The sequence below is a fragment of the Boleophthalmus pectinirostris genome, unplaced genomic scaffold (assembly GCF_026225935.1).
Source record: "Boleophthalmus pectinirostris isolate CB_2022bp ecotype Guang Dong unplaced genomic scaffold, ASM2622593v1 HiC_scaffold_13, whole genome shotgun sequence".
In the NCBI taxonomy this organism is placed as follows: Eukaryota; Metazoa; Chordata; class Actinopteri; order Gobiiformes; family Gobiidae; genus Boleophthalmus; species Boleophthalmus pectinirostris.
The window spans coordinates 34023545-34038149 of NW_026571036.1; the positions used below are offsets into that span (position 1 = coordinate 34023545).

The 14605-nt window shown below is 38.1% G+C and overlaps 2 protein-coding genes across 5 annotated transcripts in view; one reads left to right on the top strand and one right to left on the bottom strand.

The window, feature by feature from the left end:
• Positions 1-11302, bottom strand: part of LOC110162776 (centrosomal protein of 128 kDa) — a 74256-nt gene extending 62954 nt beyond the window's left edge. For all 4 annotated transcript variants that reach the window (XM_055149613.1, XM_055149614.1, XM_055149612.1 and 1 more), the window contains exons 1-10: positions 10607-11302; positions 9940-10026; positions 9426-9558; positions 9140-9255; positions 8875-8966; positions 7963-8035; positions 6565-6684; positions 3536-3622; positions 2101-2175; positions 559-706 (exon numbers count right to left, since the gene is read on the bottom strand). In XM_055149613.1, the coding sequence (XP_055005588.1) occupies positions 559-706; positions 2101-2175; positions 3536-3622; positions 6565-6684; positions 7963-8035; positions 8875-8966; positions 9140-9255; positions 9426-9558; positions 9940-10026; positions 10607-10768 (1093 nt within the window). In that variant the 5' untranslated portion in view covers positions 10769-11302. The remainder of the gene's footprint in view (positions 1-558; positions 707-2100; positions 2176-3535; positions 3623-6564; positions 6685-7962; positions 8036-8874; positions 8967-9139; positions 9256-9425; positions 9559-9939; positions 10027-10606) is intronic.
• Positions 11303-11967: 665 nt separating this feature from the next.
• Positions 11968-14605, top strand: part of tshr (thyroid stimulating hormone receptor) — a 35184-nt gene continuing 32546 nt past the window's right edge. Inside the window, exon 1 of the mRNA XM_020927673.2 lies at positions 11968-12137. Within this exon, the coding sequence (XP_020783332.2) occupies positions 11968-12137 (170 nt within the window). The remainder of the gene's footprint in view (positions 12138-14605) is intronic.

Sequence of the window (14605 nt, forward strand, 5' to 3'; positions counted from 1 at the left end):
GCGCAATTACGCACACCGAGATGCGTAATTTGCCATTTACTTGAGAAATAATGGTACTTAGGTCTGCTTTATCAAATGCTATGAGCACAGTCGCTCAGAGGAGTAACTATCTTGATATAACAATCTTTGGCAAAGTTTGGGCCAATGAAAATGGATGGAGCGCGTCACGCGCCGAAGAGCGAAGTTCCTATTGGACACCTGTTTTCACTACGTCACCACGCAGCGTGCGTGTGACGTAGGATGATGCCGGAAAGATGCTCGTAAAGCCACGGGTCTTATCTATACAAGGGGGAAAAAATTAAGTCTCTATCTTTTATGGTTAAAAAGTTATGCGCGGTTATGTAAAACATGTCCGACGGTATCGTATCTGGAAGGGTTAATATTTTGACTCTTGAAGGCCGTCTTACTCAGAAAAATTCCTCCATGAACCACAATCCATCACCATTCTGTAGAGTTTCGTGGTGTTGAAATCTCTGCAGTAAAAGTACAGATTTCCGATTCCTCCCGGTGCTCCCTCCATGCTGTGACCCTCACCTCTGGAGCACTTGGATCAGTTACCTGTGCCTCCCGCACCGCCCCCCCTCTCCTCTCTCTCAGTGTGGGGGCCATGTGGAGGGGCAATGGGCTGTGACGACTCCAGACGCCCCCTCTGCGCTTCGCTCTGGGCTTTTCTGCTCCTCTGCAACTCACTGCGCATGTCCTCCACCTGTGGGTCAGAAGAGAGGGTGAAAAATCACAAGAAATAACATGACCAAGTCTATACTAAAGGTTACATAAAAACATACACAAAGCCGGTGTAAAGGTGCAGTTAAAGGCCCTATATTACACAAAACTGACTCTTGTATGTGATCCTGCAATATTAGTCTGTGTACATCTCCAAAGCTCAAAATGCTTTGTTCCACCTTTTGATCTCATTTAGAGGAAGTCCGCAAGTTAATAGCCATCTTTACCTTTAGTTCAGTAGATATTCGCAATTTTGGCCAGGGCTGAAAGCATCCAAATGATTCTAGTGAAGGTGTATGGATTTAAAAAATACAGTGAAGCACTTCCTGTATCACTACATGATGTCACAAGGTGGAACAGAGTGTACTCAGTTTAAGTATGCAAGGTTTGTGTGTTAAACAAACAAAACACAACTCCACGAACATTTGTGTTGACGAAAAATATTATAACACAGATCAAAAATTAGAGTAATATGGGCTGTTTAAAATATTCAGTTGTCATTCATTGTTTTTATGCTTATTTATTCTGAGTTTTTCTGAAGGGAGAATGTAGGATATGTAGACCTCAATTTTCAATCTTATGAAAAACAAACAACAGTGGCTTTCATTATTTATTTCCTGAATAGAATTTTCATCATTGTCATTTAACAACAAAAAAATGTAAAATGTATTTTCCAAAGTCTGGCCTATTCTCCACTCTACATGTTTTTACTGACAGGAGAATAGCTGTAGATCTTTTGATTAAAATGTAATGACAACTAGAAAAGACTGAACCTCAATCTCAATAAAAATTCAATCCACTGCACAGCCTTTAGAGATAAACAATTTAAATGAGAATGTAACAGTCATGTTGGTTATTTTGGAAGAACTGTCACAAGCTATTCTTAACAAATCTCTGGCATCAACTAGAATGCATCCTATTTACTGCCACTTTTTTTTTCTATGCAGGGCCAAAGGTCATCAAAGGGACATATTTAAATGAACTTGCTAATTTTCCTATTCAGTTTTAAATACTACACCAATAATGTCCCCTTTTATCAAGCACCTTTATCACGTACTTTAGCAAGAGTTTACCAAGTTTTTAAAATAATGGCAGGGGCAAGATAACAGACTTGCATAAGACATAGCGAAAGTTCAAACAAGTGTTTAGTATTCAAAGTATAGCGAATAGAGAATGAAGAGAGGGATCATCGCATCAGGAGGCCCAGCAGAAGAGACTGACGTAGTTAGGTCCACAGTGACTGACTCATTGTTTAGACAGAACTCTTTGCACTAAACCTGCGTCTTAAAACACTGCCATACCAACTGCGTCGTCTGTTTGTGGTACCGTGGGGGGATTTCCTTAGCCTTGCATAACCAGAAGACCAAACAAACAAACCTGCTGAACCAGGGTCTCTCTGCTGTCCTCCGACTGCTCCAGAAGTCTGCGGGCCCGGTCCAGCTCCACCTCCATCTGATAGGGACACAGTGATATATAATGAGGCATTATGACTCAATGATACAATAACATACAATAACAACAATGGGTTTTATATACAATAAATTCATAGTTTAAGTTAGTAAGGTAACATAATACAGAAAGATAGAAAACATAAGGCTTATATTGTGATCATTTTTAAGTGGACAAAACTCTGGAGTAAATATATTCGGACTAGAGATGGGCATTCGATGAAATTTTCTTAATCGATCGTCGGAAGAATTAACGATCGATTATCGATTAATCATTAACGTTTTTATATTAAAATGATCATCATTATTATTACTATCTGCACTACTAATGTGCATAAATAAATTCAACTTTACGACATATAAACCGTAACGACTCTAGAGCCACATCAATCCGTTTGAAATTATAATGTGTTTAATGCAGTTTTGTTCAACTCTCACAGAAACAAAACTTAAAACCACATCGCTAATTTGCATAAACTCAGCGAAGATAAAACTACAGCTCTTGTGTCGCTGATGCGGTCAATTTCTGTCAGATTAAAAGACATGATTCAGTGGAATACAGGTTAGTGTGACCATATTTGCGTTTGTCAAAATCAGGACACCGTACGGGGGGAACTCGTCATCGACCTTGTGCGACTCTCACCTGGCAAAACTTTTTCCCACTGGACACCGAAACATATGTGCTGCTTTGTACACTGTGCACATGGACTCCCACTTGTCCCGAACGTAACGGAAAGCGTGGAATTTCTTGTACAAATCATCGTTAAATACGCATTTGTGCTTCGGTACGCTGCAGACTGACCGAATGTTTGTGTTTGCTTGCTCCTTCTGAGTGCAGAGACACATGTACGGACCCCTGTTTGGTCACGCTACACACAGCAAACTGCATTCGGTTTGTCGATTAAAATTAACGTAATCGATGAAATTCTTAATGATCAATTATCGATTAATCGATTAATCATGCCCATCCCTAATTCGGACAATCTGTATCATAAAATACAATAAAAAATTTGACTTTGTTGGATAACATGATTTTAAAAATTATCTAAACCTGTTAATGAAGTACATTTATATTTAAGCATTTGATTCGTAAAAAAAGGCCTTAAATGTAAAAAAATGTATATTATAACATTTAAAAAGATAGGTAATTATTTTCTGACAAAACAATTCACTGGACCATGCACATGCTATGAAGCAGTTACAAAATGTTGTAAAAGTATTAGTACTTTGTATAATATAAGACATGGGTTGTTCTCATTCCAAATATCCAAACTAATTATTTGTACATATTTAATGAATATTGTGAATTTGGTAATGCAGAAGTTCAAGTACTACTCTATATTTGTTTATATGAACCACTTTACCTTGGTCCTTTCTCGTTCTACTTGGAGTAACCTATCCGTGATGCTCTCATTTCCTTCATTGGGTTGGATTTTGTGGCGTTCTGGAAGCTACGAGAGGGAAAATTGCACAACTCAAATTTAATGAACGTATGTATAAAATCAGTGGGTGAAGGACAAGACGACACACAAGTAATTCAGCATATTCTATCATAAATGGTATGCAGTATATGTTTTTATTAATAGTGTTCCCACCTCTATCACTAATAATCAAATATAAACTGGCAGTGGCGTTGGGTCAGCTGATGTAGTTTGGTGAATGAGAGCTGTGAACGTTGAGCAGGTAGAGACAAATTTGCATGCATTGACCAAAGATATGTATTCATCCCTACCCATAGTGACCTTTAAGGACCTTTTCTCATTCAAAAGATATAATATTTTGTTTTAAATAGCTAATCACTATGTCAAAGATCCCATTTTTTTCTTCATTCTGAAACTTTTCAATGGTAAACGGTCAAAAACAGCTTGTGTCACAAAAATGTATTGAATAAACAGGAAAGAAATGTGCCAATATTATAAAGAATACTTAAATGGTTCAGATTTCACAACTTTTTCCAAAGAGGAAGTGAGCATGGGGGTGCTTCCGGCTCCATCGACTCTAGCTCCAATTGAACTCTACAAAATTGTCACCCCCTCTCTCTGTAACTGCTGCAGTGAGCCTCGTTATTTTGGTCTTAAAATGTTCGTATTAACCTGCTACACATTTATTCCGCTATTTTGTCCATAAATAAATTCCTATTCCTAATATGAAACTCTGCTCCAAATTTGCCCGTGTAACTGCTAGCCTCGTGAACTTCATTTGACTCGAGCCGAACGCTATGGATGACATCAGGTTCCCTTAGTCCAATTCTTTATACAGTCTAGCTGTTTAGCAATGGGTACTATAGGGATGAACATAGTGTCACCGAAATAAATTGTATCAACAGCAGTGTGGATTGCATTTCTAATTATAGCTTTTCTGAGATTAAGTCATGATAAACAAGAAAGAATTGTGCTAATGTTATGAAGAATACTTAAAGGGTTCAGATGCCACTACTTTACGCAGAATGTGGTTATGAATTACCAGCTGCTAGCAATAACATGCGCCAAGTGACTCATCATGTTTTTGATTGTCACAGCAGGCCCATCGGTGGGGAATAGATGCGCCCTTTGCTTCCTCCTCTGCTGCTTTTTAGTACTAAAGCATGATTTTCCTCTTCATTTCCACATATTTGTTTATTTAGTCTTAATTTTTGGACAAATTTGTTTTTTTTTCTAGTGCTTCGGGCCCTGCTGGTGTCCCATTAGGCCACTACAGAAAAGAGGCAATGCAAATGAGTTGTACGCTACTATCTTTGCAAGTGTTGTTCATATAAGATACAGTAAGAGAGTGGCTACACAGTGCCCCTATGTGGTGAAACTAAATACTGACATACTCCAATGGGATAAAAGGATGGGGAATGCATTTTTAAAGCAAGATTAACTACTACTGCACGCCAATGTTGAATTCAAGATACAGGGGAAAAGAGTTACTAATTACAATTTTTAATCTACAGATACAGAGCACAATCTACTCCAGATTATGAATAGCAAAAGAAAAATTGACAAAATTTAAGAGCGATTACATTTGACCACTCATCCATGTAGCTTATTCGGTTCTGGCAGGTTTCTAAAAGCCACAACCAAAAATTTTAAACTCTATTTCAATACTTTCGATATTATTTCAATAAGAGTAGACTTGATACTCAATACTGATTTTGATACTCAAGTTTTAAAAGCAAACTTTTCAACAATACTGTAATTTTCAACAAAAAATAATAGCTTTTTTTTTTAAAATCATACCATGTGGTGTTATAGTAGATCTGATAAAACTCAAGATCTAATTGTTGAGGATCTGAAATGAGTATCTAGCAGTTAGTATCATTTAGTATCTGATTTTTGATCATTTTGACAACCCTGCGTTATAAATTATATTACTACAAAGTATTTCCTGCATGATTTTATTTTATTTTTTTCAAATTACTATTTCTGGCATCTCCTTTAACCCTGACTTAATAGTGCAATGTGACGTTTTCTCCTATAGGCTTCAGTTGAGCTATAATCTCTGCCAAAACTAAAGTGCACCTAATGACAGGGCTCCCTCTCTGCTATTAACGCTTTTAGACGGTTGCACAACTAAAAATAAAGGCAGTGATTGGCACAAAATGGGAACGTAGCAAATGATTACTTACTGCTGCATCTGAGCATTAGCAGTAGTGTTCGAGTTTAAAGCTAATCAGAGAAACTGTTGACAAAGTAGGGAGGCCTTAAGGACAAAAGAGTGGGAAGACTACTACTACTGGGACCTATGTGGACTTAATCACATGCTTTATAATTGCCATTTATCGATGGGCTTCAACTTCCTGTTTATAGAGACCATTCTGAGTATTTTTCACCATTTAATAAATGTTTGCCATGGCACCGATGCTCATTTTTTCTCACGCCCTTGTATTTATGGAGACAGATAAATATAACGCCATACTGTGGAACATCTCAATGAAGGCAAGCAGATGGTGAAACCCCCACCAGAAAAGTTACACAGTGTACCTTTAAAGATTACTGAAATGTTTGAACTTTTTAGCTCATTGCAATCATTTAAATATTTTTTATTACATTGTGATTATTCTTGAAGCCTCCATTTCAGAACCAATTAAGTTCATTTTTGCACAATGTCAGCGTTCTGTTTTGTGTTTTTTGGTTTAGGTTATGTGGCGTACGATTTGATGATGAAGGCAGTCCAGGTCTTTTCAGAAGGTGTTACAAAAGTTCATAATGAGCTTTCACAGGCTTTCTCATTTAAAATACTTTTGTACCACAAACCAGTGACTGTATTAGTCATACTCATGGTCAGAGGTGTTAGATTTCATATTCGCCCATGTCCGGCCCCTGACCAGGCTCAGTGCTGGACGTGTGATCTCCCTGAGTGTGAGGAGAGAGAGGTGTGACATGACAGGATCACATTAGTGTAGTGTCACCTCCTCGGACATGGCCGCCCGCTGCTCCGTCCTCCTGCTGCGCTCTGGGACCCTCTTCTCCGAGGTCATCTCCCTCTCCAGCTCCAGCTCGTGCAGACGGCGTTCCACAAGAGACGACACCTACACGTGGGGAAAATGATAATGCTAAAGTTCAGCTAATAATTGGAAAGATGGAGTGATAAATTGGATATCAAGGGTAGTCTGACAAAAACATCTATTACATGTCCAGAATGGGTAAAATTAAATGAAATGAGAGAGCAGCAGCTGAATAGCCTCAGTCATAAAAGCTTGGCACCTCTTTTGTCTAATAGGGGAACACAATCTGAGAGCTAAACCAAGGCTGATGAAAAGCAGTTTAATGTTAGTCACTTTCCTACATTGTTCCATTTGTTTCCTGCTCTGCATTTGAACACAATATACACATTACAATACACTATACATCATATTTTTGGATTTTACAGACACATAGATTTTAGCATGCAATGCAAAGGGTACTTATTTGCCAAATTACATAATAAAGGCTTTCAGATAGTAATATCTATTTAATCAAAAATTCCCATTAGCATCAAGCACGTATGACTCACTGTTTCTAGCTTAAAGTATGTGCTCTAACATAACAACCGGCAATATTAGTAAAATGTAATCAAAATATAATCAAAATACTATCAGAAATAATTATAAGCAGTAGCGACTTTTGGAGATGATAAGATATCCAATATTTGGCCTTGCTGATACCAGTATTTAGTTTTGAAATCCATAGCCAGTCCCACAAATTTATCTGAAAATGAAGTAAAGATCAACCTGACTTTTCACTTATCTGTCAATACAGATACTGACAAAGATGGATTGGCCAATACTAACACTGGAGCCGATATTTCGCAAATCCTTAAAAATGAGTTTGGGCTTACTCAAGATTTGTTAATTAAAACTTCTTTCCTTCTTCTAAGGGACATATTTTGACACAATACATCAGCGTGCTACCTTTGTATTTGAGATCTCGTAAGGAAACAGGAAATTAGACGAGAGCGTGACAGATCTATCTTATTAATACAACTGAAAACATTACGCTGAAGATGCGCGATTTCTTTGTGTAATCAGAAACCATCACATTCACATAAATACCTTTATCTTGTCAGCGTCAAGATAAAAAATATTAAACATGTCAGGTGGAGCCAACACACTCGTCCAACCAGAGGTGCTGGGAATGAAGTTGAAGTGTTTGCTAGACATTTTTACAACAAAAACTCATTGGTCTGTTTTTGAAATATATGTGCATGGGATCTTTTCATCCATCAAAGACTGTGAGGCGTGTAAATCCTCTGCGCCCCTCGCCTTTATTCTGACGTTTAGAATAGAAAGCATATTTTTAAAATGGTGGAATAGGCAGCCACAACTCACTGCATCCTGTCTTTGTGAAGCTGTCATATGCTCCGAGAGGTTCTCCATTGCTCGCCGCGTGTCAATATCGGCCCTATAAAAAAGACAAATTCAGAGGAGAGCAGCTATTTACGCAGCAATAGAGGCTCAGAGGCGTTTAAAATTCCTATTCCCAAACAGCACTAATCAAAATGAATGCATGATGTGAAGCTACTAGAAATAATTATGTGGATGTCGGGCTTTGAAATAGGGAGGAGGGTCAGAGCAGTGTGGTCAGCAGCATCGCGGGGGGCAAGGTTTTTAATAACAGCAAAATGTCAAATTCTAATGGGCAGCAAGAAAAAATACGCCGCCTCTTGACTTTCAAAACTCTCTGGATAACTTTAGTACCATGACTTCATAATCATTTGGCCAAGAGAGGGGACCATGTTTGCCTTTGAGATAATAGTACTTCTATATAGAAATCAGGAAATGAAGTTATGTCTGAGTAAAACACAATAATGAATGAAAATGATAAGACTTAATTAGAAATCCTTGAAAGCTATAGAGAACAGTAACTCTAACTTTTCTGCCACCTCCTTGTTTCTTTAAAGATGTTATTGCTTTAGCTGGAATGTTCTCCAGTATGACATTATGTCACTTATGTATGACAAGCAAGTGACACTATTAGGCTAGTGGGCCAATTAACAGGTCAGATCTGTGGAGAGGCAAACCTGTATGCTGTAAAAATGTATGTTTAATCTATGTTGAATGTATGTTTAATAAATGCAAAATGGATGCCAAACTAAGGAACATTCAAGGTAACATATAATACATTTCCATGGGGACAAGGAGAACCCTCATCTTTAATCTGTGGCATTCTTGAAAAGGTATTTTATATATTATTATAAGCTGTTGTGGACTGAATGAAATATATCTGAACACAAACAATACCTATTTCTCCTGAGAATTTCTCTTCCCAGGTCATCTGCTAGTCTCTGCTGGTCACTACGAAGATCCCTCAGGGACTGGTGTAAAGTATGGATCTACATCACACAGAAACAGAATACAAAACAAGAAGAAAAAAATAGTTTATAAAAGGAATCTATAAAAGACATTAATTCTCCAGGGCAGAATTCAGCACATGTGAAGGTACTGTAGCCTGCCCCCTGATGGTAAAAGATAATACTGCAGAAATATATATATTTTTTTCTCTCACCTCTTCTCCTGTCAGCCGAGCATCCTTGAAGCGAACACTTGAGTGGGACCTCCTTCTTCTTTCTGGAGAACTCCTGTAGTCTCTCAAGGGAGAAGTGGGGTGAAAATGTCGACTATCTGGAATAGAAAAGTAAAATAATAGTACAACTTTATTTACTCCAGCAATGACAAGCAAATGCAAAAAAGCTTACAATAAAAGAGCAAGCAAGAGAGGATACTAAACTTTACTTTGTATCCAAAAATAAATATAGAATACGCAAACAATGGCACCATGAAGTGTTTTGTACCTGATTCAGAGTAGAGATCTAGGTCACTTGTGTGAAGAGGTGAGGCTGAAGCAGAGGCACTTTTGGTCCCATGGCGCCCACTCCGCCGCTGGGCCTGCAGCTGGCTGATCGAGTCCTCCAAGTTCTCCCTAAGCTGAAGATGAAATATAAATGAGCACAGTGTTGCAGGAGCTTGGGTCACCCTGGGCAACAGTTAGTTCATTTTATGGCTTGCATTTGGAGACACAACAGACATTCATTCAGACTTACACTAATTTACAACGGGCAATTTAGAGTGACCAATTTGCAGCTTGTTCAAGACAATAAGACCAAGCTAACATTACCAGAGTGGAACACATACCGTAATGTGTTGTTATGAAACATTGCATCAAACAGTGCTTTTATCACAGCACAATAACAATATTAGAGCAGCAAGTTACTTAATTGGGACTAGTCAACTATTACAATAACTGTAATTATGATCATAATTATCTGGACCAGACAGACATATTATAATAAGGTTGTGTTTACTCACCAGAGCCATGGCTTCAGCTTGGTCATCCGTGTGCTCCCTGTACTGACCCAGCATCCGGTCAACTTTATTCAGGTTTTTGCTTGTGCTCTGCAACAAACCGGACAGTAGATTAATTTTAGAAACAATATAATATTCTCAAATAATTTCTGTTAATACACTATCAACTTAAAGAGCCCATACTATGTGTTATAATGTTTCCTCATTACACATCCCTGAAGTAACACACAAATCCTGCATATTTAGGCTGTGGTCTTCTCTCAAATGGAAAACACTTGGTTCCACCTTGTGATGTCATGTGGTAGGAAGTGGTCCACTGTGTTTTTACAGTCCATACAACTTTACAAGAATCATTTGGATCATTTCACCTGTAGAATTGCCCATTTTTGCTTAAGTAAACTAAAGGTAGCTGTTAACTTGAAAACTACCACTACATGACATCATAAGGTGGAAAAAGAGAAATTTGAGCTTTAGACTAGACAGACTCATAATAAAAGATTACTCAAAAATGTGTGAGTGAAAACAAAACACAACTCGAGGTATGTTTTGATGAGGTAACACCATTACATGGCTTAAAGCTCACAAGAGTCAATTTTGCGTTAACACATAGCACATTAATATTTCATTCATAACTCATGCAGTGTTGTGGTACAATGGAGAAAGACAGTACCTGTAGAGTATTTGCCAAAGTGCTGATTTTACTGGAGATCTCTGAAGTTGGGACATCTCTCGCTCTGCCTCTGTCTCGGCTCTGTCTTCGGCCCCTCACCCTTTGCCCCCGGTTCCTCTCATATGTATCTGACTCACTGGATGTGTTCATACTGCAGGACATCCCAAGTAACCGTGAAACAAAGTATGTTTTCTTGGTTTGAGGTTTAACTAATCGTCCATGTTAGCTCCTGAATGGGTCGATAATCGTATTAACACACAAACTGCAGGATTTTAACTTTCTTCCCCAAACCTTTTGTTGACATGGTAAACAGACAAGTAGACTTTTTCATTGTCGTCTTCAAAGTTAAAGGCATCTACCGAATAAAACATACATCTTGCACTTTGTACTTTTTCTTTATTTTCACAGACGACCCCTCAGATGATTGTTGTGGGATGATCCTCTTCGTTAGCAACAAGTGGTAAAATCTCCATCGGCGTTAGCGAGCTAGCTCCAAGGCTAACTATTCTTATATGCATCCATGAAAAGTTAATATCCAACCACTGCAGACGCGCACTAAACGTCTAAAATGAAAACTACTTGCAATGCACTTTGAGTAACAAAAAGATAAAGGTCCACCTGATCTCTTGCGAAACAGAAAACTCTCAGCTTCACTGTGCTATGGCAACTCAAACTAGCCGCGCCTGAGCAGCAAAACAACCGACTTCGTACGCAGCCGCAAAGTCCGACGGGAAATGTAGGAAGCGGGCAGGGGTACACTGTTGGAATTTATTATTTGTGAACTACATTGTCCAAAAAGTACTCATTTGCGCCACTGTTACCGCCGCTTTTCTAAACTTCTGGAGACAGCAAACAAGAATAAACTGTAAGGTGAAATCATTGAAATAAATTACATAAAACATTCAGAAATCAACGTTTAATATACAAATATATTTGTACATTATTATTTATTTTCTAATTCCAACGACGCAAAAATACTTAAACTTTGTGTTAAATGCAATTTATTTTCATGTACATGCACTGTACCCTGGCAGGTACAACGCATGGAATTTTTGGACAGAGTTTTTTTCTTTTTCTTTTTTTTTTTTTTTTTTTTTTTTTTTTAGATCTAAACCCCAAAGTCCACCCTCTCTCCAGAAGACCACCTCCAATCCTCCTTCAAAATGCAGCAGCTGCCCTTTCTAGCATCCAACCTTCACAACCACTCAGAATCTCATTGAGCCTGGTAAAATAAACTACTCACTCTTACACTGTTTTCATAAGTTAAGTCAATCTCGTGGGCTTTTACGCGTGTTGAAGACTTCACACTGACTAAAAGACTATTTATCTTGGAGGATTTTTTTTTCTACTTTGTTTTGAGTATGCAGGTGCTGTTTGCGTGCGTCTTGTTTGCGCTGTTGACGCTGCACATGTGCGCAACGGCCGAAGCTGAAGCTTGTCCAGAGTCGTGCGATTGCGAGCCCGGGAACCACCAAATCTACTGTGGCGGGATTGATCTCATTCCCAAATTCCCAGCAAGTACGGAGAATCTGTAAGTAGGCGTGCACGTGCAAAAGTCATCCATCTGTTTTTCATGCATTCAGAAAGTGCTCTTAAACCCTAAGGAAAAACCATTATAATATCATGAATATTCCCGCAAAGTGCTCCCAGGGGGGCTGTAAGATGTCTGCCGTGTTAAGCAGTTATTCCCTTTAAGCTACATTTGTCTTTCGTGCTATTATTAATATGGATAGAGTCAGAGCGGTGCCCTTGAATAGGTAGAGGGTATAACATCTTTTAATGGCTGCAAAAGCTGCTATGTAAATTATAGAGGTATAGGCCTATGTGGGAGGACTATAAATGCAAAGTTAGTTGAGAACAATGTGCATGGAATTGCTTTGAACCCATACCTTTCCATTCCACGGAAAATTAATTGCTATAATATATAGATTTTGAATTATGAAATAAAATTAATTAGGAAAATGTATGCCCAGAAACCCACTATTGTATATTAACAACATTAGTCATTTGACAGTAATGCATTAGTCGTAACGAGATTTTTATACTCTTTTATATTTTTATACACTTATTAATTTGAGGCTCAGTCACTTATGTAGCAACAGCTGCCCACTCAAAGTTACACACACAATTTGTTGCAAGGACTTTATTATAGTATGTAAAGTGAATATTAGAGTGGATCAAAAGGCCAATATGCAGACAAGCGGTTGAATATTACAACTAAGATGCAGATGATTTGATGTGGTAGAACAACAAATCAATGAACCCTTCAAAGAAATGGCACTTTAAATTATGCACATTAAACATATGTTTACTCAAAGCTGAACTTCCTGAAATCTTTCCAGTTGTCTCTGTGGATATGTTAATTGCATTGCCTAGAATGTATGGTATTAAATTGATCTATCTCTATGGAGGATAGTTTATAGGTCAGACCCGTGGAGAATTAAAACTCAAATCTCACTGTAAGATTTAAGTTTAATATATTGGTAATGTAAGAGATGTAGATTTAATGCCATGCCGTGGAACATTATAGTAATAACATCTCTATGGAGACAAGCAGGTGGCTGAGCTTTCACTAAAAAGTTAGATAGTGCTCTTTAAGGGTCCTATTTTAATCTCAGTCCACAGTAGAATTTCTATGGCACTGGTCCTTGTGGGTTTATTTTCTTGTGTTGATGCTTTACTGTTAATTGAATCATATCAAAATGTTTCTTGTTATGTTTTCTTTTGGTTGCTGCCCCAAATCAAGGTCCAAAGGGGGGAACCTGGTAGCCTGATCAATATGTCTGCAAAATGTCCTTCAAAACAAGTTTTATCAAATATGTATGTGGACTTTCTTGCTAAAGTGAGCTAATCAATTAGTTAATATTTCAACAAGATGTCATGTATAAGAGCTGTCTATTCTGCTGTCATTCAGAGACGCTGGTGACCAAAATCCTGTAATCATTTGAATTGAGTTCTGTAAGCTGCCTGCGCTAAAATAAAGACATCGTAGATTTTCCTATCTCCTGAAGTTTTTTGCTTAGGAGTTACTTGCGTGTCGCGTCTGGGGAAACTGACATCCTATATAGACAGACTATGGGAGAGTGAGACAGTGATGGAAGTCCATGATGTAATGTGTCAGGGTCACTTCTGAAAAATCCAACAGATCTTTTACAATTTTTGAACTGCTTGAGTAAAGAGGAGACTTATATAACCGCGGGTGACCAGTTTGCCCCGGCCTTGAGTGACGGAAACATGTGCGCTTTACTGTGGCACATGGAAAATGGAATTCTTTAGCAATGCTCTTTCCATTTGAAATTAGGCATTCTTTGGTGTTTAATCAGATGGGATAACTTTAGTAGTGCCCATCACATTAAATTATCTTCCAATCATTACTTCAATTCGAAAATCCACATGCTCCAATATGCCCAAACTTTCACCACATTCCTGCTTATACTCTGCCAAAAAAATCAAAAAGTTAAATTGCCCATATTACGCTATTTTCTGATCTATGTTATAATGTTATTTCCCCTTCACAAACACACCTGGAGTTGCATTTAGTTACATTCACACATTTTTAATGCACAAACCCTGCATATTTAGGCTGAGTTCTTCTCTCAAACTGAAAACACTCTGGCCCACCTTGTGATGTCATGTAGTACTATAGGAAGTGCTCATCTGAGTTTTTAAACTCCATACGCTTTCCCTAGAATCATTTGGATCACTTCAACCTTAGAACTGCCCACCTCTACTAAACTTAAGTTAAAAGGCAGCTGTTAACTTGAAAATTACCGCTACATGACATCTCAAGGTGGAACAGAGCATTTTGAGCTTTGGAGATGTAGACAGACTAATAATAAAGGGTAACTCAAACATGTGTAAATGAAACAAAACACAACTCCAGGCATGTTTTGGATGAGGTAACAGCATTCTACCATGGCTTAAAGCTCACAAGAATAAATTTTGCGTAATATAGGGCCTTTAAAATGGGCTAAACTAGATGCTCATCGCCGCATGATA